Here is a 27,439-nt window from a genome sequence, read left to right on the forward strand (position 1 = left end):
ACCCCTCAAGCACCAACCATGTGAGCAAACCACCTCGTTCCAGCCCACCCTGTCTCCAGATGACAGCAGCCTGAGGGGCCTCACTGGTGAAGCTGAGCCGAAGCAACCCCCAGAACAGAAGAGAATAGCTATTGTTTGAATCAACCAAGTTTGGGGGTGGTTATAATGACAGATGAATAGGCTACAAATGGTACACGAAGTATCTCAATTTATGAAATGTACAAAATTAAGAGGACAGAAATTAACATATAATCAGTGACATTTTTCCTTGTTTTATTTTTTTGGCTACTTTTTAGGTTGTATACATGAACATGTATCAACATAAAAATCCATTTCAGTTTTAATGAATATACTTCAGTTAAAAAAAGTTGTTGTGGGTAAATAAGTTTCCGTTCATGGGCTTACCTCCACCCCCACCCCCTTCACCCAACGATGGAAGATCATCACCTGTTGCCAGAAAATTCCTTCCCAGGTATGGAGCTGTTCTCACTTCAGCTCCCACACCTCAGTCCCCTCAGTTAGGATAAAAACGTATAGGACAAAGTACCTTCCTAAGCCACTGGTAACAATGGGATCCTCCTTTGTATGAAGGCAGACAGTGCCGTGTCTGCAGGCTTGCTACGGGAGCTGGTACTCAGGGGAACCCCGCCACCCCGCCCCGTGCTTTCCGCACAACTTGTTACAGGTTGTCACTATCACTGACATCACAGCTTGGTCAGAAGACATGACATTCAGAGGGGGACCAGGGGCCCGAGCAGCAGAGTGAAGACAGTACTGCTGGTTTAACCAGGAAATTCAGCCCAGAGTTAAGGACAGAAACTGGCACTAGCCACTGAGAAATTATCCACGTGAGGGTGAAAGGACGCTGCAAGGAATCAGGTCCCAGAAGCCTGAGTTGACCCTTCTTTCAAGTGACACACCTGAGGGATGCTGTGGTGCATACTCTGTTTAGAATTACACATTTTAATTAGACTTTTTTGAAGCTATTGAAGAAACCATCACGCTTGAGTCTAACAGAAATAACATCTGGTTCTGATTTGAAATGAAAACAGGTGATACTCTGAAACCAGCTCTAATGGAGAAAAAAGCACATTTATAGAGGGGACCTTGAAAAAGAAAATTAAAGACTTTTTATTTGTGCCAATAGAGAGCCCACAATTTGGAAGGAATGATAATGTTAATTCAATAAACATCATCAAAGTAAATTAAAAATCACAAGAGTATGTCAAATGGCTTTCCAGTGACATGTAATAAATAAGGTTTATTTATTACTCTTTGATGGCACTCTCATTTCATGTTCTTTACAAACTCTTCTCCTTTCTTGATTGAGGCATTCAGCTCAGCAGCAGCAGAAGCTATCATCTTCTCTTCAAAAGGGGTGATTTTGCCGATGCCCAGGTTCTTCTCCAGGCCTTTTCTCTGAAGGCGAGGGAAGGTGGTGAAATATTACAATGAAGTTCTTCAGAACCGGACTGTCACAGAACACCCACCCTGCGGCTTCACCAGCTCTGCTTAACCGTCTCCTCCAGGAGGCTCCGGGCAGCTGCTGGGAGCAGCAGGCTTTAGGGCCAAGGAGACGCAGGTTGCAACCCTGGCCCTGTCATTTACTATCTGGGCATCTTGGACAAATTACTTAAATTCTAAGTTTGTTTTCTTTAAAATGAGTGTAAGAGCTACCTCAGAGGAGGTTGTGAGAGCACAGAAAGGACTCAATAATCAGCAACACATTATTCTTCCTAACATAGAGCCTATTTTTTGGGTTCTAGTCTTTCCCACAAGTTAGTAAAGCCTGAAAATATTAATATTTCATATTCGCCCAAATCAAATGGAATTAAGTAAGTAAATGTCTGCATTTAAACAACAACAACAACAAACAGATGTCTCATCCCACTGTCTTCACCTCCCTAAAATGAGAACTGTTTCTGCTGCCACAAAGCCTGACTTGGCTTGCTGTCTCTCCTCCACCACACCTTGGCCCCACCACTCTGTGCACACCTGTGCGGAGCTAGTTATTGAATCGGAGGGTTCCGGGTCTCTCTCCCCACTACCCGGAGTGCCCCAGGCCTGGGGCCACGCCTGACAGCTCCCCAAGCATCAGGATGTCTATGGGAAGGGCCTCTGGGTGGTCCACTGAGTCATAAACTGCTTCTTTCTGGGCATGAGTTAAAGGCAATGACATACTGGCCAGATTTCAATAGCTGCCCACACATAGTAATGGCATTTTGGCTCGACTGTGTGAGAACGAGGGGTTTCCATTCATTAAAGGCTCAAAAAGAGACAGCCATATCAGACAGTTACCCCAAAAACAGGCTGAGCTCAGCAATATAACGAGACAGGCTTAGTTCGATGCTACAGGTGAAAACACAGTGGGGAACCAGGAATGTCTGAACTTTAAGTATGACAGCTGTCCAACATCTCATGCAAGGCCTCCTTTGAAGAAGAATCAGAATTTGTGGTTCCTGAGTTCAGAACAAGAATACTGGGTACAAGCTAGTGGAAAATGACATTCAGGCTTGCATAGGGAAACCCTGAGGTGGAAGGAGTGCCTCGCCAGCACACACACTCAGGTAGATGCTGACCTGGTTAAATCCAGGCGAATGAGACATGTGTCGGGAGATTTGGACCCCTTAGCTTGAGATCTCCCAGGTCTTACTTTTCCATCCTTGAAAACCCAAGCACAAGCCAGGCAGTGAGATGCAGTTACTGCACAAAGGAAATCTGAATTATCTAGCAAATGGACAGGGACAAGCTCCTGAATTTTAAATAGACACCTTTCCTTTCCATCGTCAAAACGACCAACCTCCAGGATATGTATACGTACCCCTAGCAGTAATGGTGTGGAGAAATAGGGGCAGTCTGTTTCTTGCGATTTCACGAAGGAACATTCAACAACGCCTTCCTTTCCATTCATTGCGTCCACCAGGGAAAAGACAAACCGGGCACCAGCATATGCCATCGACAGGGTGGCAGAGCCTAGGAGGACACAGGCAGGTCAGCCAGGCTGGCACTGTGACTGCAAAGCCCAGGAGAGGCTGCCTTGCCACCTAAAGCATTTACAGGTTTTTCTACTTAGTAAGTAAATAAGAATTTAGATCAGGTTCCCTTATTTATTTTTGGGTACATGGCTGGGAATCAAACTTGGGTCTCCCACATGGCAGGTGAGCATTCTAAAACTGAACTGTGCACCCCAGTCCTTATTTTTAAATATCCACAAACAGCACTGAATCGGCTCTGCCAATCAAAGAGCCACTCCCACCCCACAAAGCATTCAGGGCTGACTACTTACGCAGTGTGTCAAACACAGAAAAACTTACCGGCTCCAGCTTTAGCCTTGACCACCTCTGTGCCGGCCTCCTGGATCCGCCCAATGAGGGTAGCCAGCTGGTCTTCGGGCAAGTCTACTTTGGGGGTACACTGAAAGCCAAAGAGAAGGACAATCACCTGACAGACTCTGGCTTGGCTGTGAATTAAAAATTTCTTTGCCACCATTCTGCCCCATTCAGGTGTTCTCCTCACTTGCTTCCCGTGAATCCCTCCGCACCATTATATGTGAAACCAAGACCATTTTCTTTGCAGAAAGACTAATAAGACAAACCAACTTTGGTGGGAGGTATCCTGAATCCTTTGTTCATTTTTTTAAAACTTTTTTTTAATTGTGAAATATAACATAAAGTAAAAAATAATTTTAAAAAAGGAGCAAAAATTTTCAGACTACCCTTTAACAAGTAGTTAGAGAACAGATTTCAAAGTCTGGTATGGATTACCATTCCACAACTTCACATTTTACTATCTAGTTGCTCGAAAATACTGGAGGCCAAAAGAAACATCAACACAATGATTCACCAGGCCTACTCATCTGTTAAATCCTACCTTCTTTATTACAAGTCCTCCTTCGATCCTATTCCCAGTCTATGGGGGTCGTAGGGATATGCCCATTCTAACTTTTTCATGTTGAAAAGGGGTATTGATGATATAGGGGGGATGGAATTAGTTGATATTCTTGGAGAGGTTGGCCCCTCTGGGTTTCAGGACTTATCTGTCCTAGGAACTCTCTGAAGATTATGTTTCAGGAAAGTAAGCTTACTGCATGAAACTTTAGCAGGATCTCAAATAGAGCCCTGGGTGTTCTTTGGGGTTAACAGGAATGATGGGGTTGGGGTTGGTAAACCATGACAATTAGAAGAAACATCTAGCTGAAGCTTGCATAAGAGCAGCCTCTCAGTTCCATGTGAACTATCTTAGCCACTGATACCTTATTTTGTCCCATTTCTTTTCAACCCTTTGGTGGGAAGGCATTGTCAGTCCCACGGTGCTAGGGACAGGTTCATCCCTGGGAATCATGTTCCACGTTGTCAGGGAAACTTTCATCCCTAGATGTCCTGTCCCACGGATGGGGTGGGGAGGGTAATAATTTTTCTTGCAGAGTTGGGCTCAGAGAGAGAGAGAGGCCACACCCGTCCTCTGCTCATTTTGTAAATAACTTTTTTATTTCACAAGAATATTTGTTTTGTAGAATGTCCATCAATTGCTAAGATGTTCCCATGATTTTCTCATAAGAATACCACAAAAATGCTATAGTGTTCTCAGTGCATTCAGGGATTCTGATGTGGATTTGGTGTATCTCATGTACAGCGATGTTCACTTGATTGTACTCATTTTTCAGCATGTTTCTAACAGTGGTTTGAGTGTGTGCTGGGGCTGACCACTCTGGGTACCTGTGATCATCCTCACTCCATAGGCTATGGACTCCTGAGATGTTGGAGCCTATCCACAAGCCCAGAGGCCACAGCCCAGAGATTTTCACAACAGACTGGGGCCTTTCAAAATACGGTGGATGGCAACAACTGCTCGGTCTGTTAGCCTCAAAGCAGAGCCTCTTAAAGGTGCCCAAGATCCTCAGGGCCCCATGACAGACGTACCTGAGAGATAAGGGGAATGATGGTCTTCCCAGCATGGCCGCCAATAACAGGAACGTTGACACGGGCTGGATCCAAACCCTGGCCACGAAAGCATGAATTAATTCTTGGCAAGCTCTTTGAGTATAAAGCATGTTATATCCATCTAAAGCACCAAGTACTGGGAAAATCCACAGAACTCAGAGATCTTGCCCAGCCCCATCCAGCACAGCCTGGCGCAGGGGTCTCACATCAGGATGCACACAGGACTGAGTCACTGTGCAGTGAGGTGATTACAGGGCTCTTTCCTCACGGTGAGCTGTAAATTGCCTTCTCGGAGGTTTCTTTATTGGCCCAGTGCTCTCTAGAGCCAGAGAATGGCCACCATCTCCTGGGAGCTAGTGTCATTCCCTACAACAAGCTCAGACCCCAATCTCCCACATTTGGTCACAGACTGGCAGTCACACCCCCATCCTTCAGTTCAGAGTATGCAAACGGCCCCGGGAAACGGAGGTGTGAGAAGTCTGGCAACTCAAACAGTGACTGGTCAGAAGGGAACAAAACCAGCAGGGCCTGCGGAAGAAGCCGAGTCATCTGTTACAGGACTGAATGTACAAAGCTCTCAGTTATTTGTGAACATGGTATTTCTTAAAACAGACAAAAAGGGAAATCTGGTGGGAGTCATGGGAGGGAGGTGAGCAGCTCCCCAAATGATGCTGCCTTCCCCAAACCCCATGAGTGCTAAACAGACCAGCCTGATGTTAGGAGACCAAACTTTACCTTATTAAGGTAGAACCAGCCTCAAATAGGGGGTAAGAGGGGTGAACCAACCAAACAGGATCAATTTAATGGAGCAGGGAGCCAAAGAACTAAGACATTTCAGTCCAGCCGACTTTACTAGGACTTTTATACCAATGCCTCTGGTGGCCACCTGGGATATAGGGCTGAACCGACCCAGGCCCTACTTTTAAGAAACTGCTCAAGTCTCAGCTTCTCTGGCAGGGATTAAGATCCCCTTTCTCCTCATTTCAAACAGTAAAGCATGCAGGTCAGGACCTTGCTAAAAGAACTGCAATAATATAGTAGATACATATACCTATTGAGTATCTGAAATGTGGCCAATGTGACAGAAACCATAGATTATGGATTGTACTTAATTTTAATTAAATAGCCAAATGTGGTTAGTGGCTACTGATCTGCAGCAAAGAAACAGGTCCTGGAGGTAATGGTGTGCTCTGCCAAAGAGCTCTGAGCACTGCTGGAACCCTAGGAATCTGAAATCCTGTCCTCCCAGCTTCATGGCATTCTCTTCAAGCCTTTCCCTGCTCAATGACAAGCAAACTCATGTGCTCCTTACCTCCATGTCTCACCACACTGGGCACACTTGCACTGAATTGGTTACTAAATTAAACGGTTCCAGGTCTATCTCCCTGCTACATCAAGCCACCAAGGCCTAGGGCCTTATCTTATGAATTTTTGTGACTCTAACACATACAAGAGAGCCTGCTATACAGGTCTGAATGAAAGTGGGTTTTTTTCTGAAATGTGAGAAGTGGGTCTGTCTGGTACACAGGGGAGGAAAAAGAAGGCAAGCCAGCCTTCAGTAAGCCACATGTGTGTTATCTACCGAGGGATGCAGTCTGAAAGTCCAGGAAAAAAAACAAACAACTGGCAAGACCAGACCATCTAAGGAAAGCTCTGTCAGATAACCCAAGAAAGGAAGCTAGAACCATAGACCAGGGACAATTTTGAAATCTCATGATTTTTTGTGCTTTTCTAAGTTCTTTGTTGGCTAGTTTGACCAGCTTTTGTCTAATAACTTCAGGAGGCGTGTAGGATGGATTCCCTGAGAGAACCTGGGAACTACCATCCACCAAGAGCAAGCCAGAAAAACATTTACAATACCAGGTGACAAGCAATGTGTGTCTTCTATGCCTGCAAGTAATTTTTGTGAGGCTGGAGGTGGGGTGGGGGAGGGGGCTGGAGAAGTTCAGAAAGGGAAACCAAAAGATACCTGATGCAGCCCTTACCTTCAGTTCTGCAACAAAAGCATTGGCTCTGACAACGTCAAGGGTAGTCACGCCGAAGATTTTATTGGGGTTGTATACTCCATGTTTCTTGTAGACTTCTGCTGTGATTGGGATGGTGGAGTTAACCTAGAAAATCCCAGAGACAGGCACAATTTCCCCTGCATTCTGAGAGCAAAAACAAGCAACAAAAGGAAAAACCTTTTTGCCAGACTACTAACAAGTCCTAAGTGGCTAAACACGAGCCATTTGTCTACAGGCAGGGCAAAGGCAGTTGCAGTGGGTGGCCTCCTCCTCCCCCATGTAAACAAAGCAATGCTCCACCGCAGCATGTGCTTGTCCTCATGTCCTCCATACCCAGAGTTCACAGGGCAGTTCTGCTCCACTCGAGCTTGATCAACTAACTGCAGCACGGTGTTTCAAAGCTCAGATGACTTAGGGTCAAACCCCAGCTCTCTCGCTCTGTGTTGCTGCCCTAAGCATTACCTAAGCTCCTTAGGACTTGGCTTTCCTAGCTGTCAGATGGCAGGTAAGTACCTTCAGAGGTTATTGTGAAAATTAGACGACTTAATATTTATTAAGTACTTAATACAACATTTGGTACACAGGAGGAAATGTAATAAAAACAAAGCAAGGTTTATATTGGGGACTAGTCAGCTCCCTAAGGAAAGAAACAGCTGCCATCTACTTTATCCAGCCACTCTGAAGAAGGGCAAAATAGTTCTTCTCAGGGAAGAGGCACAACTCTAGGTATTTCCCAGTGGCCAGGTCCCGCAGTCAACATCGCGGTTGCTGTACTTTCACTCAGACCCTGGCCACACGCAGACCACGAAAAGACCAGAAACCAGATTAGACTGGGAGGGAGAAACAGAGAGGGCTGCTGTTAAACGCCATCTGAGGCTCTGCTAAGTCAGGTCTGGGACCTGCAGCTGGCCTTGTGAGAAACGAGCACTTGGGGTTTGAGCTGAATGAGCAGAGCCTGGGGTGGCTGTGTGTCATGAGACTGCGTGTGTAAACGTGAGGAGAAAGGGAACGAGGGGAACCAGGAATTCCATACCAGAAAACAGAGTTACCAGGTTACCATATTTGGGCTGAAAGAAGCCTCAAGAATGGACTTAATTTCCAAGTGGGAAAACTAAGGTACAGAGAGGGGAAGTGATTTGCCTCACAAAAGCACAAAGTTAGTTGGTGGAAAAAATAGGTCAAAACTCAGACATTTAAGTCACGCGCAAAAGAATCCTTACAAATAAACATAAGGACCTCTTAGCTTGTCCAAGTCGCCCATTTTGGCATGTTAACCTGATTATCCTCATTATCCTCATTCACCAACATCTCAGCACACTTCTGCTGACGAACATGAGCTTCCAGCACAGCCTCAGCAGCCAATCTGCCCGCGGAGCACTAAGTGACGGACCTTGTGGTACTCACCGGATTTGCAATGATGCAGACCATGGCTTCAGGGCAATGCTGGGCACAGGCCGCAGTCAGGGTGGCCACGATTGTGGCGTTGGTGTTGAACAGGTCATCCCGCGTCATGCCTGGGAACGATCCAAATCGAGACGTTCACAAAGTACACAATGAATTTCCAAATATGTGCCAAGTGCTGTGTGTTAGGTGTTACAGGATATTCAAACATGAGCTAGACTGGGCCTCTCTTTTCAAGTAAATCTATCTTGCAGCGAAAACAATCCAGTGTAACAAGTGCCAAAACAGAAGTTGGGGGGAGGGGAGGTTGAGGACAGGCAGAGAGGTGGGAATCAGGGACACTGACATCTGAGAAGAATCATCAAGGATTACTGAGAATCCCCAAAGATGTCTGAGGTATGATGACACTCAGTGGGGGTAAAAACACAAAAGACACGTGAAATGGCTTTAGACACCACACCAAAAACTAGTTTTGATTTTCATTTCACAGGCAATGGAGAGCCTTTGAAATTATTTTGCAGCAGTGAGAGCTGATTAAACTCATTTTTGAAGAAAAACCACTTGTCTCACCTGACTGGTAGGGAGACGCTAGGACAGGCTTTAAGACACACCTGGTTTCCTTGGGACTCCTGCTGGAATAACCACCACATCACAGCCTTTCAAGCAGTCTGGCAGCTGTTCTGGTCCGAGGAAGCCTACGAGAAAACAGCCCATTAGAGCAATTCTTCCCTTGATGATTCAGAGATGCTCCCATGTCCATGTAGACATGTCTGGGGGGACTGCCCCTACCACGGCCTGATGCCAACCAAAGGCAGAAGGTCCCAGCTGTAAAGAGACTTTCTTTAGTTGACAACCATTGCCTTGCAAGGCTGATGGATTCTGGATGTCAGGAATGTTCCCCTTTCAGTCTGCTTTCCCCCAATCTCTTTGCCCTGGCCCTTGTTTTGAAACAGATTAGGATACCTCCAAGTCCTGAACTAGATTCTGTTTTCACAAAACCAAACCAAATTCTTTTCTTTTTCCTACTCACTAGCACTTAAAATCAATCACAACCCCCCTATTAGGGTTGTTCACTTCATAATCATTCCAGTAAGAATTCCTTACTGAAGGCTAATAAAGAAAAAGCCCTGTGCTGATAAATAAGGACTCTAATGCATATTAAGGAAATTTGCTCTAATGCCCAAAATCTGCTTTAATTTTTTTACTTTTTCCTTCCTGCAAGAGTTTTCAGTAACTCAGATATATAGCTCATTTAGAACTACAGAAGGTACATTAAGATATGACAGCCAACCTCCTGAATTGCTTAAACGAGTCTTCAATAAACAATAAAGCACCATGTTTCATTTATCAAACAGGGCATTCTCATGCACTGCTGGTAGAGAAAGAAATCAGTATGATCTTGCTGGACAGCAATTTCTTTTGCTATGGTAAAAGCTTTAAAATATTCCTACCTACTGATTCTACTGCTAGAACTCCAGTCTCAGAGACAAGATGTAGAGACGATGATGTTTATCACAACTTATATTTATAGTAAAGCCAAGAGGAAACAGCTCAATGGTCAACTGCATGAATTTAATAAATAAGTAATCAATTATAATAGAGTTTTAAAGATGATTCAACCAAGATTTTGGTGACATGTGGAAGTAAACGAAGGTAAAATAAGCAGGGCCTATAATTATGAATGATTTCTAGGCCAGCTATATGTACCTCAAGGCCAGACGCTGCCCTTCTGTGGAAGTCTTCCCTAGCTAGGCCATGTTGGGGAGGCTGGGTGACCCAGGGGTGGAAGTTGGCATCTGGTATCAGTGCAGCCTACAGGACCCCAGGGAACAGCATTTTTGACTGCCCCCAAATCCCTGCAAAAAGTTCCTGATGATTCCCTCTTCCTCATGACTTCTCAAATTGGAAAATATAACCCCCAAATTGGAAGGCTAGATCACTTTTTTTCCTGAAAAGACACTGCTCTCTAGTTAAAAGTTTATAGATGCAAGTCTACAAAGGGGAACTCATTTGTGAAATTTAATTCTAAAATGAATACGGAAGCCCAAGGCTCATATCTTACTTTATTTAAACAGCTTACTCTAAAACTTGGATCCTGGTCTAGTGGAGAGAAGAGATGCAGAGCTTACAGGACCCATGAGCCCAGTACCTTTCACTGTTGCTCTGGTCTCAATGTGGCTCAGGTCAGCAGCCACTCCGGGGGTGTGAGCAATATCATAGAGAGTCAGGCGGCTCACCAAGGGGCTGTTCTTCAGGAGCAGAGAAAGTGGCTGCCCGATTCCTCCGGATGCTCCCAGCACGGCTACTTTAGCATGGCTCTAAAAAGAGGCACAAGGAAAGGACCTGGCATCAAAAGGTTCCATGTGGTATCATGCAAAACACTGCCCCGAGTCTTCTGATGGCACTGGTGCCAAAGAAGATAGAATAGTTTTAGTTCCACCAGTCCAAAGGTCCAGTTTCATTCAGAAGTTTAGAGGCTTGCCTCAGGAAACGGGGGAGAAGTTACATCTACAGATTTTGGGGTGGGTATGCAAAGAGACTAGAGTCTCACTATCATCTACAAGGCCAGAGCTAGAAGAACTGATACCAGCTTATTAGCCAAGAAACTTGACTTTTAATATCCATTTCAGAGCCAAATATGTCTACCAACTGGCTGTTACCTAATCCTAATCATTCTTCGTTTTTAAACAGCTTTATAGAGACATATTTTACATGCTGTACAATACACCCATTTAAACTCTACAGTTTAATTGTTTTTTAGCATTTCTTGAGTTGTCCACCCATCACCACAATCAATTTTAGAACCTTTTCATTACCTCAAAAGAAACCCTGCAGCCCTTAGCCATCATCCTTCTGTCCCCTCATCTCCTGGTGACCCTAAACTACTTTGCTTCCACAGAGTTGCCTATTTTGGACCTTTCACAGAAATGGAATCATACACTAGGCCTTTTGTGACTAGTTTCTTTCACTTAGCATGATCTTAAGGCTCATCCATTGTGGCGTGTATGAGAACTTCATTGTTTTTTATGGACAAATAATATTCCATCATATGGATAGACAACATTTTATTTAGCCATTCATCTGTTGATATACATTTGGGTTGTTACTACTTTGGGGCTATTCTGAATAATACTGCTATGGACACTCATGTATGAGTGTCTGTGTGGACATACATTTTCATTTATCTTGAGTGTCCACCTATGAGCGGAATTGTTGGGCCATATGGTAATATGTTTAACTTTTGAAGAAGTACCAGATTGCCTCTTAAAGTGGCTGCCTATTTATTCTTTATGGCCCATCCATAAAATAACAGTACCCATTTCCTACCTACTATGTCCCAGACTGATATGCCAGCATCAGTAACAAGACCTGCAAACAGAAAGATGTGCAAACTAAATAAACACCATTTAGTGTGGTAAGTGAAGAAAGGCAGATATTATGAAGAACAGCAGCATAAAGGAGAAAATAAACAGAGAGAAAAGTTCTGAAGGATGAGGAGGAGTTTACAGGCGGACGGAGTAGAGGCATGAAGCAGCAGGGCCTGCTGAGAGTAAGCAGTCCAAACAGTTCTCTATGACTCAATCATGGTTGGATTCATGCGGAGGAAGGAAAAAGGCAGGGGCAGAGTTGAGGACCCAGCATTCTAGGGTTACATTTTTTTTAAGTTGGTACCTTAAAGGTGGACCCTTGATTTCCCAGAAAACTCAACTAGCCAGACCAATTCAGAATCTAAGGGTTCTGGCATTCTTACCCACTGCCAGATCTTCATCTGTCACCTCCAAGCAACTAACTCCCAAATTGCAGGGATGCCCAAGTTCCAATTCCACATTTCCAGTTCTGGACCAGTTCTACTGGTCTCAAACCCAGTTGTTTAAAGTCACCCTCTCCATCCCTCCCGTCCCAGTTTCCTAACAGTACCTAGGTTCGCCCAAATTCAAACATTCAGAACCACTTCTGTCTTTTCCTTTTCCCTTATCAGAGACGCCCAGCCACGACACAAAGGATCTGGCATCTCAAACATCTTTTCAACCTGCCCTCTGCTGCTTCCCATTCACATTTCATTGCATGAACATGAGGAGCATATAGTTCCTCAGTCCCACCTCTAAATCATCCTTCCAAAAAATCCAACTTTTGATCATTTCACTCCCTGCTTCTGAAGCTCTTATGCCCACACTGCTCAGCCTGGCCTCCAAGGCCAACAGGGCAGTGGCTCCAAACTATGGAGCACAAGACAATCTTACTGAAGTGCAGGATGAAAATGTTAATGTTTATTTGAATCTTACAAAAAAAAAGGAATTAAACTCTATCAATAAACAGACTGACCCTGTGTCCTCACTTGAGGTCCTCATATGCACTGGTCCTGAAATTAAGATGAACCCAACAGGGGTGGCTTCCCCACTCACTTCTTTGCTTTCAGTATGTCAAGGTGATCCTGTTTATTGATTACAAGATGTCATCAGTGTAGCTAATTTTCATAAAAACAATCCCTAAGTAGTAGAATATGATACCTTGTAATGAAATGAAAATGTGCATTTCAGAGGTTAACTCATGATCTCTTTGAGGTTCCCCTGGCTGATCTAAAATGGCAACCCTCCTCCCAGACAAACCCAGCTCCCCCTCCCTGCTTTATTTTTGATCTTTTGTGCTTATCACTATCTAACCCACTTTATAATAGGGGAGACGAACAGTAAGAGAACTAAGTAAATCTACAGTAAATGCCATAAGAGTTCTGTTCATTGTTGTATTTCTGTGTCTAGACCCACAAATATGTTGAAAAAGAAGGCTCCATGGAAATTCAATTTCTCCCATCCCCCCTGCTCCTTCTTATGGTCTTCTCTGTCTTGCCTTTGTTTGGTAACCCCATCCCTACCCTTCCTCTATCAGCAATCCTCACCACCTCCAACTGCTTGAAGTTTGCTCATTTCTGGCTCATCTGAAGTGCGGCATTTCCCTCATCTTGGTATTCCCTACAGCACGCACCTAGAAATGTTATAGGCAAACACGGATACCCAATGTAGTAATTTGTATATTTATTTTTCAAACAAATAGAGTAAAAATGAAACAGAACTGAAGGGCAGGAACTAAATGTCAAGAAATTTGGAATCTCCTTCAATAATTACTTCACTTTTGGGTGCAGTGCTTAAGAAGCAACACCAGTGTCTCCTGGGCTGTCAAACTTAGGATCTATCAAAATCATTTGGGGCATGTTCTAGTTTGCTAGTGCTGGAATGCAACACACCAGAAATGGATTGACTTTTAATAAAAGAGGATTTATTTCATTAGTTCTTCAGAGGAAAGGCAGCTAACTTTCAACTAAGGTTCTTTCTTACGTGGGAAAGCACAGGATGATCTCTGCTGGCCTTCTCTCCAGGTCTCTGGGTTCCAACAACTTTCTCTGGGGTGATTTCTTTTTGCATCTCCAAAGGCCTGGGTTGAGCTGTGGGTGCTCAGATGAGGTATGCTGAGCTGCTTGGGCTGTGCTATATTGAACTCTCTCATTTGAGCACCAGCCAATTAAATCAAACATCATTCATTACAGCAGGCACGACTGTTAGCCTACTGAAGATGTAATGAGCAACAGATGAGGTTCACTTACCATTGGCTTATGTCCACAGCAACAGAATTAGGCGCCTTCACCTGGCCATGTTGACACCTGAACCTAATACAAAGGCCCTGGTTCTATCTTCCTTCAAAGAGCGTGGGCCTCTGTTCTTTTTTAGCTTTCATGTTTGGTTGACTCTGAACACACCAAGGTTTGAGAATCACTGTCCCAGACGAAGATGGCTAAAAATAGCTTAACTTTTAAGTAGCTCTAGGCCACTGTCAAGCATTTTCACAACACTTGGGGCGAGGGCCCAGCCTCCCAGAGCAAGGAATTTTCAAATACATGCTAACCGAGTGTTCACAGAGGAAAACCCTGGTGATTCAAAATTCACTGACAGTGGTCAGGAGAGCTGAATTTTAACCCTGTGTCCAAATCATGGTGGAACCGGGATCGAGACACCTACCTCAAGCTATCTGTACTAAGGACTTAATACACAATTCTTCTTTTATAGCACACAACCCATACGGATGCTGCAAGGAGAATGAGATTAATCATACCAAAGCACTGTGGAAAGCTGCATTAAAAACCTAAGTCTCTTTCGGGTCCAGAACTAGAGCTGTTAAGCCCTGAAGGAGTGCAGGCGATGAGCAGGCCCCCAGCAGGCCCTTTGGATGAGCTCGGCGAAGAGCCTAGAGCCGCGACCTGGATCTGGCCTGCCTTCCCTCCCCCGCCCTCCCGCCTGGTGTCAGGGCCGGTCAAGGGCACTACAATTTCGGGCTAATGCTCGGCGGCCCCGCGCGGGTCCAGGTTGGCCCGGGCACCAGGGCTGCTCCCGAGCCAGGGGGGCCCGTGGCGCGTGGGCCCGGGACCTCCGCCCCTTACCTGGGCCGAGGTGCTGAAGCCGCGGCGGAGAGCGGCGCCGACAGGCCGGGAGAGGGCGGAAAGCATGGCTGCGCGGGCTGGGTTGCGGGTCCGCAGGCGAAGGCCAGTTGACTCCAACGACCTCCACACACCACCCGGCCTCTAGTCTCCGCCGCGCCTGGCCTCGCGAGACTGACCCGGCTTCCGGTCCCACCTCGCCACACAAATCTCGCGATACCACTGCCACTTCCGGGAGACGGGGAAGAAAGCGGAGAGGGCTATTCAGGGCCAACCTTCGCGAGGTGGGCGTCCGGCTCGGGGGTGGACGCATTAGGTTCTGAGCGGCCCGTGGGGAGGGTGAGTCCGCCTCTGACGGGTGGAAGAGGACGGGCGTTAGGCTTGAAGAACCTCAGAGGAGCCGTTTTCCAGGTGGGGCCCCAGGCAGAGTCTCTGACCAGGAGACCTGGGCCAAAGTCTGGCGAAGTGGGTCGCGGACTCGAAACTTCGCCTTCAGCCAGACCCACCCTTCCCTGAAGGCAGGAGAGGGGCTCTGATCTCTGGAAAGGAAAGGGGGTGAGGTTTGGGGAGGTGTGAGTGTCCCTGGGATGGGGTGGGAGGATGTGGGCCCAGCTAACGAATTCACTCACGGTCTCCCACCTGCGCCCACGCACCCATCCCGTCCACCCGCTGGTGCCTTCGTCCTTCAGGTTGCCCAGGACCTTGCATTCCAGCTTACAGAGCTTTAGAGTCAATACTACCGATAGTGGCTAACATTGGGCACTGTTCTAGGAGCTTTAACAGGACACGTATTGTATCACAGATGAGGAAACGGGTATAGAGATGATAACCTGCGGGGTCATCCGAATCGTTCCTCCTCAGGTCTGCCCAGAGATACCGTGAACATGCTCACATTGTGTCTGCTTTCCAGTGAAGAGGCTATACCTGAGGTTAAATAGATTTGTTCAGTTTACCCAAACGGAAAATAAAGATAAGGTTCCCGTTCACAAGGAGTTTATCATATAAACTCATAAATTATGTTTCATTTTCTCCCTGTTTTCTGAGCACACAGAGTTGCCGCAGACATGGTCCTTGCCCGCAAGAAGTTCACAGGCCAGTGGGGCACATGGATGTACCACGGGTTGTTGCCTTGATGGGAGAAAATGTACAAATCCGGTGGGGTTGGGGTGGGGTGGGGGATGCTGAGTCTCCCAGGGCAGTGGTTGAGGAAGCAGGAGTGAAAGTTAACGTTTAGCCCTTGTGCTAAAAAACGTATCTATATGAAGGAGTTTACATCAGATAGCTGGCTTACTCTTTTCTCCCTCTCCTCCTTCCCCTTGTTTGCTGAGCCACTGTGGTGTGCCAGTCCAGCCCTGGTGCTGGGTATTCAACTGTGAAGAAGATCCACACATTTCTTGCTTTCAAGGAGCTCAGGGTCTAGTGGGGGAGACGATAAATTTCAAGCAGTAAAATTTAAAAAATATAAAGAAAAAAATTCAAGTAGCATGATGAGGGCAATAATAGTATTATAAAGTGTTGTGGGAACACAGAGGAGGGACATCTATCCCAGAATTGGGTGGGTCTGGGGCCCGTGTGTGAGAGAGGACCTCCCAGAGGGTGAGCCATCAAAGGTGAAACATGCAGGAAGAGTAGGAGTTACTCATTGGGACCATTCAACTCCAGGGGAGGGAATTGGAGAAGAGTTCATAAAGGAGAGGCTCTAGTAGTTGAACTTTAGCAATTAATGGGAAACATTTAGAAAGGAGAAAAGAGGGTAAAACCTGGAGGTAGGAAAGCATAGGCCTGTGTTCAGGGAATAGTGAATAGGTCATTTCTGTTGGAGGACAAGCAATGTCCTTTATCTTATCACCGTGTTCTCTGGCAATTACCCCTCTATCTTCCACTAGAACTGAGAGCTCCTTGGGGGCATTTAGTATGTCTGATTCATCTCTGTGTCTTGTCTAGTATATGCCCCAGCTGAGAGTGGACCCCAGTGAATTTTGGGAGAGTTGAATGGTTTTAGATGAAGTTGAAAAAAGCAGGTTGGAAAATCAGACTGCAGGGCCTGTGAATGTTAGCTGAGAAGATTGTATTTTATTCTTTAGAATACAAGTAGCTACTAAAGGCTTTTAGAATACTTTCAGAACCGTGAGAAAGATTAGACTGATCTTGGGTTGCTAAGGATTACAGAGGGGAAAGATGTAGGGCAAGAGATTAAGAGGCTATTTAATATGAGATGATAAGAGCCTGAATTATGATGGTGGTCATAGAAATAGAGAGTGTGGGGCCAGTGAGGGAGAAGTCTCAAGGGAAGAACAGATACAAGTTTGTGTCCATCTGGATTTTAAGGAATGAATGAAAGGGATGCAAAAAATAAGTCTGAGAGAAGTATATATGTGTACATACACACAGAGAAAGAAGTTGGGTTGGCTGGAAGGAACTGGCTGGAGAAAAACTAAAGAGCTGTTTTATTTAGATGGGCTGAATTGGAAGTGCTGGTGAGTTGTGCATATAGAAATAAATATCCGTGGGCAGATGATGAGTTATTCTAAGGGGGAATTTGGAATTGGAACTGAGGAGAGAGGCCAGGGCTGAAGTCATCCCTTTTGAGGGGATAATTGAGGTCATGAAGAGAGAAACTAGAATCACAGACTCTCGGGCCCACTCTGGGGCTTGATCCTCTCCCATCCCTGCCCATTCATTCAGTCCTTGTCAATATCTCCACTGACAAGAAACTCACTACCTCCCAAGTCCTCTACTCAACCCAGACAACTAGACTGTTAGAAAAGCCTTACTCATATTCAATTAGTATATGCTTCTCTCTAAATCCTGAGATTATCAATAACAGTCTTAACAGCTGCTGTGTATCAAGCATGGACTCTGTACCAGGCAATCTGCTCAGGGTTTTGCAGATGTAAAAGTTACACGGAATGAGCAGGGTGCAGTCATAAAACAGCTTTATGTTTTCATCCCTGCTGTTACTTTGAATCCTTGCATTACCTTGAATTACATCTAGTCACCAGAGCAATCTTATTTCAACTGCTTAAATGTCCTTCTCGTTAATAAAACTCTGAACTTAGTTTAAAGTTAAAGCTTCACCCCTTGCCTACGCAGGCTTCCTTTAGGCTCTTACATTTGGTGAGGAAAGTGTGGTTGTCTTCTCTATTTCTCCTTGCTTACCTCCAGCCCCACCCTCTCTGTCGCCCACACACCATGCTGGCTGTGGCTTCAGAGCCAGTGGGTGTTGGGGGAGGGGGTTATAAGAGAGTAGAGATGAGGGGGAGGAAATGTCTGACCTTGCTTTGTCATCTAGCATTAGTACAGTCTGAATTCATGGGCTGTCTGAAACTGACTCTCCTATGCACTGCTTTTAAGGACTCTTCACCGAGTCTTTCTTACCTCTCTTACCTTTGCCCTAGGTGATTCCCCCTCAGTCTTGCTGCTTTCAACTACCTCTTCAACTCTTGGTTTCCAAGCAGTCCCTCCCCTGATCCCACATTTCTCATTTGGTCCATTGTCTCTCTAGGTGGCAAAGTCTCTGTAAGATGACTTCTAGTTGGCCCTCCCGCCTGGACCAGGAAACTCTTATACATCATTTTTCCCAACAATTTTGGGGTATAGGGCATTTCAAATGTAGCTGCAGCTCTTTGCGCTGCCAACAGGAAGCCAACCTCAGACTTATGGGCCTGGGCCCATTGCCAGCCTCTGTGCCCACACAAGCTCAACAGGGCACAAGACAAGCTCTTCCAGGGGCTTTCTTCTAGTTCCATGGATTGTTTCAAGAAAGTAGAGACCTGAGGGTTTTTGAAATCGGAGAGAAAGATGCTAATGGAGGGGGAGAGCTTGGAGTGGCTCTCAGAAGAGAGAGAGAGGTGTGAAGATTAGGTGGGAGAGCATGAGATCAGAGACTGGTTTATTCCTCTGAGACTGGGAGAAAGCCTGAAGGGTCAAGGGGGTAGTTGGGGGGAAAGTGTGTGTAGGGGGAGGGATTCACACCTAGTGGCCTTAACCTGCCCAGGCAAGAAGTAGAAACTGAGTGGAGTTGCTCCTCCAGCCAGAAGAAGGTTAAGCAGATTTGGACAACTGTTGTGGCCAATGGGCAAATGTCAGCAAATGAGAAAGGTGAGAAGGGGATTAGCTAGTGGCTGTGAGGGTCAAACTGAAGTTCTGTGAAGTTCTCTGTCCACATGGGGATTGGTAGTTTATTGGCACACAATTTACATACAGTAATGTGCACAGGTCTTAAATGCTCAGTTTGGTGGCTTTGACAAGTTGCAATCTTGTACCCACTCTCTGAAATGAGATGTAAAACATTTTTATTACTTCAGAAACTTCTCTCATGCTCCTTTCCATTAGTCCCCATCCAAGACAGCTACTTTCTGGTTTCTCACGCCGTGGATTCATTTTGTGTATTCTTCATTGTATACTTTTATATACAAATATACAAATGCTTTGACAACCTCCTTGTTCCATCCCCACATACCACAAGCCACATGTACTGACCTATACATCTGTACTTGACAATGGGTTTACACCACAGTGATGGGCTATAAAAGAGTGTTTCTATAAGGAACACATATACTACATACTATGTGTATGCTATATATACTAACCTATCCTCTTTTCAATCCTAAAATCACGGCTCAAGTGATATGTTTTAAATCTGTCCTTTCAGGTTCCTGGAGCTAAAAGGAAGAGTTAGAAAGGTGGTTATCATTCCATCTTTATGCAGGAATTGAATTTATTTTCCTCTAGGTGCTCTGGGGTATTGGAAAATGAGGGCTGAACATATATTTTGAAACTGAATTGTATTTAGGTACCTTTTGACTGTGGCCCATATCTGCTGAAAGTCAAAGCATTGAGTTCGTCATCAAGATCTATTCCAGCAGAACCAAGAGGAGGTGGTAGTAGGTTCGTAACTGCAGAGGGAGCAGGAAACTTCCAGGCTTGGAGCTCCAAACAGCTGAGAGACACCAGTGATGGCAGATCTGAGTCTGGAGTGAAGTCTTCGGTCGTCCAGGGCCAGAGGCCAGAGCTTGGTCAGGGCCAAGGTCAGAAAAGCAGAAGGTGAAGCCTAGGTGCAGTCAAGGGGCTGAGGAGAAGCCAACGCTGGAGACAGAGTTGGAGGAGGTGAGACCAGACTGTGGAGCTCATGGTCTTTGGGAGATGGTGTCGCAGTTCATCAGCCCATTCCTCTGAGAGCTGAGTTGCTCCATGGGTTTTGTCACCCTCACAGGATCACTTGGGTGTCCCTAGGGGTATAGTGGGCCTAGGTTTGGAGAAGTGGAAGTGCAAGTATGTCAGAAGACAAGGGGCAGGGATATCAGGCAGTTGGGTCTTGTCCTTAGGCCCATGCCTGCTACCCCCTCCCTACCCCTGCAACTCTCCAAAATATGGACATACAGGTGATGACTAAAGCAAGGTTAGGTTATGATGGCCCAGGCTTCAACTTCCTCCTTCCTTCTTCTTTCTTTCATTTATATCAGTAGGACCTGATGTCCCTCTGAACCAAGAGATTTCCAGGCCACTTGGGCAGCCTCCACAGCTCTGGGGGTGCTGCAGCCTGGAACTGTGCCCCCTCAGGCTTTGTTCAGAGCACGAAGAAGGTGTCAGGTTGGGATCAAGAAAAGATGATGACCAAATCCCTTAAGGTTCTGACTCTCAGACTTGACTGGAGGCTCCTGTGACTTATAGACTTCACCAGCTCCTGCTCTGGCCTTCAGCTTGAGGCTCTCTGAATGGTGCTTTCTATCTACTTGATTTAGAGGTATCAGAGGATCCTGGATCAAGTTGAAAGGGGAAGATAGAGTAATAGCACAGGAACTTGTCTTTCCTAAGCACCTGCTATCTGCCAGGCCCAGTGCTGGGCAGTTTACATCAGTCATTCTCAGTTGAATATTCCTACAGCCTTTTTCAGTATGTAAAGACTTATTGCCTCATTCACAGGTGGAGGCACATGGGCCTGTCACTGTGTTTGAGCTTTGATCACCCTGGCACAGTCTGCATTTCCCACAGGGAACCAGGGCACTCAGAAGGTTTGTTGTGGGCATGATGGGTCTCTGCCCTCATCTGTGCAGGCCTCTGGTCCTTGTTCAGCCCTAGCCCAGAGGCCAAACTAATGCTGTGTCCTGGCTTCTCCAGGAGCACCAAAAGTGATGCCTCTTCTCCACCAGAAGCAAAGGTCCATCAGTCATGTCCATCTGGATTGTCTGGGGGCTTGGGGAGACTTGGACCAAGCCACCAGTGTTCTGGAACTCCATGAGAAGGCCCTTGGTTGGGCCCCAGCCTCTGCCATCAGTCTGAATGGAAGGTCCCCAGGCTTTGGTCAGGCAAAGGGAAGCAGGGAGAAAGTCTGGGCCTGGCCAGTTGCCCCCTGGGTCTCAGGCTGTGACAATCCCTGATGAAACAGCCCTTCCCAAGTGTTTGTTTTTCTTGACATATGCTTTCTCTGGAGGTGTGCTTATCAGCCCAACTGCTTTGGTACTTCCTGGGGCTGAATGAGAGAGGAAGCCACCCCCAAAGCCCCTGGTTCAGCTGCACTTCTGGCCTTTGCAGTTTAGGCCAGGCCATCACAGGGGAGTTGGAAGAACCTTTCCTAATAGTGGGTGTCCAGAGCTGCCTTGTGCGAGGACAAGGCTGTCTGGCACCCTCTGCTGACAGAGTTGCTGGCTTTGCTTGGCACTCACAAAGCTGGATCACCCAGAGGGGTCAATTCCTAGAAAGAATGTCTCTCTCTCACCCCGGTAAGCTGGATCTCCCAAAGATACATGCTTTGACCACGCTTAGCACCCCCCTTTCTGCAAGAACTATTACTTTAAATGCACTGAAGCAGCTCAACCTCTTGAGAAACCCAGGAGCTGTGCTGTGCTGAAAGTATTCAAAGCAGGGTGTTTTACTCCTGCCATTCAACTGTACCATTTTGAACAGACCAGAAAAATGAGACTTGGTAGAAATAATCAATACAAATAAAACAGCAGCAGATACTATACTCCGTAAAATTTGTTATGATAGATTTTGAATTAAGGAATCAAATATTGTTAAGTTCACATGGAAAAAACTTGATCTTGGGAAAAATAACTTTGGCTAAGCAGAATTGAAAGTGAAAAAACTGGGAATTGGTTTGCTGTGAAACATAGAAAATTAATGAAGGGCATTAAATTGGTTTAGTGGAATTTGGTTTTTGCAGAAACTCACCAATGTTAGTTAAGTCCTGATTTTAATGTTTTCATGTATAAGCACAATATCGCAATGTTCTCAGGGACAAAATGGTGGAGCCAAGAACATTTTTAACTCTTTAAAGTTCACAGGAGCACTGAAAGAGTTGGTTGCTAGCACATAGTCCTTGACCCTTCTAGAGTGGCAGCTCGTGGGCCTGCTCACAGGGGCTGTGTCCTCTCTCAGAACCATGCTCTTAGTTTCAAGGAATGCTCTCATCACTTCATCACTTTATCAGCAGGTAAGGTGCCATTCTTCCTTGACTAGGGAGAGTGCCATCTTTGGGAAGGAGGAAGTTGGAAGGAGATCTCGAGGGCTGGGCTCTTGTTCCCAGTCTGCTATGAGGCAGCTCCACCAGAGAGAATCCCTTGGTTTGTCAATGAGGAAATGGAGTTTGTAAAGGGGAAAGCAGTTGGAAACTGCTGAGGATGGGCTTCAGCTGGGAAAGATTAAGAGCCAGCTTTTAAGTTGGTTTAAAGAGGTTATAGGACTAGAAACAGAACCCATCCTCTGTCCCTGATACTGCCTCCAAATGGCCTAGGCATGGGCTTTCAGAGGCGAAGGACCTGGGCCCTGACTGGGGGAGTGGTTGGGGAGGTGCTTAGGAGGAATCTACACAAGGGAAAAAGTATGGCAACAGGTCAAGATGTCCTCCACTGATGAAAGCAGCGTTGATAACTAACACAGTGTATTCATTCACCGCATATTTATTGAGCAAATCCTGGACACTGGGTGAGGATACAGCAGTGAAGGAGATAAGAACCTTCCTGTCCTGATGAGCCACACATTCCAGGGGGAGGAGTTGGACAATAAACAAGTGAATAAATAAGCAAGATTATTTCAGATAATGGTTAGTGCTGTGAAGACAAAGGAATGGGTGGTAACAAAGTGATGGGGTGGAGAGGGGAGCTGATCCCGAATGACTCAAGGTGGGGCCACCATACCCAGATCTGGGGGAACAGGGTGCCAGGCAGAGAAAGGGACAAGAGTAAAGGCCCTAAAAGAAGTATGAACTTGAATTGATCAAAGAACAGAAGGAAGATGAGTGAGGCTGGATAGTAGTGTGTGAGGGGGTGCTGTAGTGCAAGATGAAGGCAGGTTCAGAGCTCACAGGGGGACCAAACAATGCCAGAGGAGTTTGGACTTTATTCTTAGTTCAGTGGGAGAACCTAAGGCCATTAAGCAGGGGATAGACAAGGTCTTGCCCATATATATATGTATGTATTTTTTTTTGCATGGGCAGGCACCGGGAATCGAACCCTGGTCTTTGGCATGGCAAGTGAGAATTCTGCCTGCTGAGCCACAGGGGCCCACTCAGGTCTCACCCATATTTTTAAAAGATTACCCTATATGAACAGATGAGTACATAAATGAGGATAAAAAATAAATAATGAGGGGTGAGGATAAGCAGTAAAAAATTGGGTAGATTGAAATACTAGTGGTCAATGAGAGGGAGGGGTATGGGTATGGGATGTATGAGCTTTTTCTTTTTATTTACTTTTCTGGAGTTATGCAAATGTTTTAAAAATGATCATGGTGATGAATATACAACTGTGTGATGATATTGTGAACCATTGATTGTAGACCATGTATATATGGACTTTATGTGTGTGAAGATTTCTCAGTAAAAATATTTAAAAAAAAAAAAGATCACCCTGGTACCGTTTGAAGATTAGATTGTAGGGAGAAAGCAGGAATCAGGAAGTCCAATGGAAACTATTGCATCATTGGGAGAGAGATGATAGTTCCTTGGACTCTGATGGGAGCCCTGGAGATGGAGAGAAATAGATGGATTTGGAATATGTGTAGGTGGTAGAGCTAATAGATTGGGTGCAGGGGTTGAAGGAAAGAGGAAGCAACGATTTGGGCTTGAGAAACTGGATGGATAAAGGTGTCACTGATTGATATGGAGAAGACTGAAAGACAAACAGGTATTGGAGGTGTGGGTGTGCGTGAATTGAAAGTTCTCTGTTGGCCATTTTATAGTTGAGATGCCCACCAGACATCTACATGGAATCTGGACCTCAATGGAGATGTCAAGACAGGGGATAAAATTCGGGAGTCAATGGCATATAATAGACTCTGGGACCTAGAGTGGTGGTTCTCAACAGGGGTGGGTTAAGGTAGGGTGATTTTGCCCCCTCCAAACAAGAGTCATTTGACAATGTCTGGAGACATCTTTGGTTGTTACAACTGGGGGAGGAAGGATTAACCAGGGACACTGCTGAACATCCTAAAGAATAAGTCGGTCCTCTAAAATGAAAAATTACTTGGCCCCAAATGTCAATTGTGCTGAGGCTGGGAAACTGCGTCCTTGTTTGAGAGTGTATACAGAGAAGAAATGAGAGGACTTAGCCCAGTGACATTCTAACAGTAAGAGGTAGAGCCTGTAGCAAAAACTGGGCCAGAACAGTCTGGTAGGTAGAGGGGAAACGTGGGGACATGGTGTCCTGAAAGTGAAGGGTATTTGGGAAGTGAAATGGTCAACTGTGTTGAAGGCTGCTGAGAGGCTGGATCTTTTGAGCCCAGAGAGAAGTGACTAATGTATTGGGCAAGATGGGTGTTATTATGGCCCTGATAAAAAACAAAGTTTCTTGATTTAAGGAGTTAGAAGGTCCAGGGAAGAATGTTATTCAATAGCTGACACTTATTGAACATTTCTTTCCTGTGGGTCCCTCCTTGAAGTGCCTTATGTATAATTTCATTTATTCATACACTATAGGTAGGTATTATCCCTGTTTTAAAGAAGTGGCAAAACTATTATTGGTCCATTTTACAGATATGGAGACTGGGGCACAGAGAAGCTAATTACTCCCAAGGTCAGGTAGCTGATAGTAGGTGGCAGAGCTGGAGAGCTTGACTCCAGAGTCACCATCCTTAATCGCATCGTTGGAAGCTATTATTTTGAGAAGTTTTGCTGTAAAGAAGAACAGAGTAGGTATAAAAGGATGATTGTATGGTGAAAGGAATGATTTGTGTAGAGGGGGAAATTGATGATGTTGGAGAGAAGGCTGAGGACTGTAGTTAGGGAGTCCTTGAGGAGGTGCAAGGGATCCAGTGCCCAAGTCAAGGGCTTGGCCTTTCCTGGGAGTAATGTATTGATAACTCTGAACTGGAATCCAACCATTTGGAGTGGGATTGCCCCTAAACTAAATTTCTCCCCATTCTTCTCCCTCTGGAGACCCTGATCTGCTATTCCTTGTAGTCCCCCTTGCTAAAAGGTAGCCTCCCTACAGGAAGCTGTGCACAAACCCAGCCCTTCCCCATCAGCATCAGTGTCCATGGAGCAAATGAAACAGTTGTGCTCAGGAAGCAAGGTCCTAAGATCAGGCTGCATAGGGCAGTCTTGTCAGAACCCCCATCAGTGATTCTTATCCCTACATTGACTGTCACAATCCTTTACGTAACTCACAAGGGGACTTGAATCAGCCTCTCCAGCTCTTCACTCTTTATGCTCCCCCTAACTCCCAGCTCAACCACAACAGGCTTCTTTTGTGGTGCATGTGTTTTTTTTCTCTTTCTCTCTTTCTTTCCAGTTTTTATTGTAGTAACACATATACAACTCAAAATTTCTCATTTTAACCACTTCCAGCTGTACAATTCATTGGCATTAATTACACCCCAAATATTGTGCTATTCAAGCTTTTTCATTACCTCACACAGAAACTCTGCACCCATTAAGCAATCACCTCTTTCCTTTCACCTCTAAGTCCCTGGTAATCTCTATTCTACAATCTGTCTCTATGAGTTTGCTTATTCTATGTATTTCATATGAAAGATGAAACAGTATTTGTCTTTTTGTGTGTTTGGCTGATTTCATCAACATGAAGTCTTCAAGGTTCATCCATGTTGTATTATGTATCAGAATTTCATTCCTTTTTGCGCTGAATGATATTCCATTCTATGTATATACCTCGTGTTGTGTACACATTTATCAGTTGCTGGACACCTGGATTGATTCCACTTTTTAGCTACTGTGAATGATGCTGCTTTGAACGTTAGTGTGCAGATATTTGTTTGAGCCTGTGCTTTCAATCCTTTGGGGTATATACCAAGAAGTGAGGTTGCTAGGTCAAAAGGCAATTCTGTGTTCAATTTCCTGAGGACCAGGGTCCTTTTAACCCTCCTCTGCTCCAGGTCTCTCTGCTGGAAAGAAAGCCACCTTCTTTGCCCTCTCTTTCTTCTCCTTCTGCCTAAATCTTGCCTAACCTCATGTCTCAGCACCCTCAAAGAGCCCTGCTCTGATTTCCCCAACTGGGTAAGGGCCTCCTGTTAGCTTGTCCCATGGCAATGGATGCTTACCCTTTTAAAGTGTTCTTCCACCTTGTAATTTTTTGGTCCAATATCTGTATTCCATGCTACACTGGAAACTTCATGAGGGTAGCTCTTGTTGACCACAGTTATTTCCAGTGTCTGCTATGTTATAGGTGCTTAGTAATTAATTGACAAATGATTTGATGACTATTTTACAGTCTCTCTGATATTTATATGGCTCAAATACGTTGTGTTCAATATTTTATTCTCTTCTGCGCACGTCATTACAAATTTTTGATCACTCAAGTTATTTTCATCTTTCTTTGAAGGTGTATTAAGAAAGAGTTTAATATCTTACTTTGTGGAAGTTTGTCTAAAATAGAAAGGAGTATAGTAAGCTTGTGCATTTCTTGATTCTTCCCAGTAGAATGGCTGAATTGCTTTTGTGTGAACCAACAGAGCTGTACAACATCTTAAATCAAGTCTCAAAACTATCCAGATTAGCCGAACCCAACTATCTCTGTTTATTGGGTAAGTACTTTTTTCCCCCCAAGCATTATTCTGGACGAATTAACACACCTTTTTGGGGAAGTGAATGACTTTAGAAAACTGTTAGACTCACCAAGCACAGTTCAAAATGATTGTAATATGACTTGGAAATCATCCCACATTAAATCTAGATGACGTGTTCTGAGTCATCTTACTGCTTTTAGTGAAATATTTAAACATATAATAATATAACAAACATATAGTACTATTAATAAACAACCATATACTTACCATTCAAATTTAACATAGTAAATGAAATGTCATATACAGTTGTATACAGTTGCAACCCAATCCTCTTTTGTATCCAGACCTGATCCCATTCTTTCCCCTCTTCAAAGATAGCTACTGTATAGTATTTTAAAACTTGACTACACTATAGGTATCTCTAAATAATATGTATGGTTTCAAAATTTACACCAATAGTACCTAATGTACAATCATTCTGCAACTTGCTTAAAAATTTTTTTAGATTCCCCCCATATCTGCTTGTGAGATCTAGTTCATTTATTTTAACTGCTAGTACGAATATGTAGCCATTCTTTTTTTTTTTTTATGATATTATGGTAGCATTTAATTAACAGAAAGAAATGTGAACATTTAAAAAAAATATAAAAGCCCAATATAAAAAGCCCCCTTATATAACAGACATTTTATCTAGAAACTAATTGCAC

General features: G+C 44.9%; 2 protein-coding genes and 1 long non-coding RNA gene across 12 annotated transcripts in view; 1 reads left to right on the forward strand and 2 right to left on the reverse strand.

Annotated features, from left to right (window-relative positions):
- Window positions 1-1,107: 1,107 nt before the first annotated feature.
- On the reverse strand, window positions 1,108-14,958 carry MDH2 (malate dehydrogenase 2). Its single transcript, XM_077140889.1, has 9 exons — window positions 14,775-14,958; window positions 10,497-10,665; window positions 8,959-9,042; window positions 8,351-8,460; window positions 6,926-7,051; window positions 4,920-4,997; window positions 3,315-3,414; window positions 2,822-2,973; window positions 1,108-1,419 (listed from the first exon to the last, which is right to left on the reverse strand). Exons 1-9 carry the CDS (start codon window positions 14,838-14,840, stop codon window positions 1,288-1,290), a joined length of 1,017 nt encoding a protein of 338 aa, XP_076997004.1. The 5' UTR covers window positions 14,841-14,958; the 3' UTR covers window positions 1,108-1,287.
- STYXL1 (serine/threonine/tyrosine interacting like 1) overlaps window positions 14,955-27,439 on the forward strand; it is an 89,064-nt gene continuing 76,579 nt past the window's right edge. For 2 of the 10 annotated variants that reach the window (XM_077140891.1, XM_077140900.1), the window contains exons 1-2: window positions 15,062-15,182; window positions 26,647-26,750. In XM_077140891.1, the coding sequence (XP_076997006.1) occupies window positions 26,648-26,750 (103 nt within the window). In that variant the 5' untranslated portion in view covers window positions 15,062-15,182; window position 26,647. Of the gene's footprint in view, window positions 15,183-19,566; window positions 19,881-26,643; window positions 26,751-27,439 lie in introns of all 10 variants that reach the window. The other 8 variants (XM_077140897.1, XM_077140895.1, XM_077140896.1 and 5 more) reach the window with 8 other exon arrangements.
- Window positions 14,990-27,439, reverse strand: part of LOC143667098 (uncharacterized) — a 43,537-nt gene continuing 31,087 nt past the window's right edge. The window contains exons 3-5 of the long non-coding RNA XR_013167850.1: window positions 16,063-16,187; window positions 15,602-15,695; window positions 14,990-15,310 (exon numbers count right to left, since the gene is read on the reverse strand). This is a non-coding gene — a long non-coding RNA (uncharacterized LOC143667098). The remainder of the gene's footprint in view (window positions 15,311-15,601; window positions 15,696-16,062; window positions 16,188-27,439) is intronic.

This window comes from Tamandua tetradactyla, chromosome 23 (assembly GCF_023851605.1).
Source record: "Tamandua tetradactyla isolate mTamTet1 chromosome 23, mTamTet1.pri, whole genome shotgun sequence".
In the NCBI taxonomy this organism is placed as follows: Eukaryota; Metazoa; Chordata; class Mammalia; order Pilosa; family Myrmecophagidae; genus Tamandua; species Tamandua tetradactyla.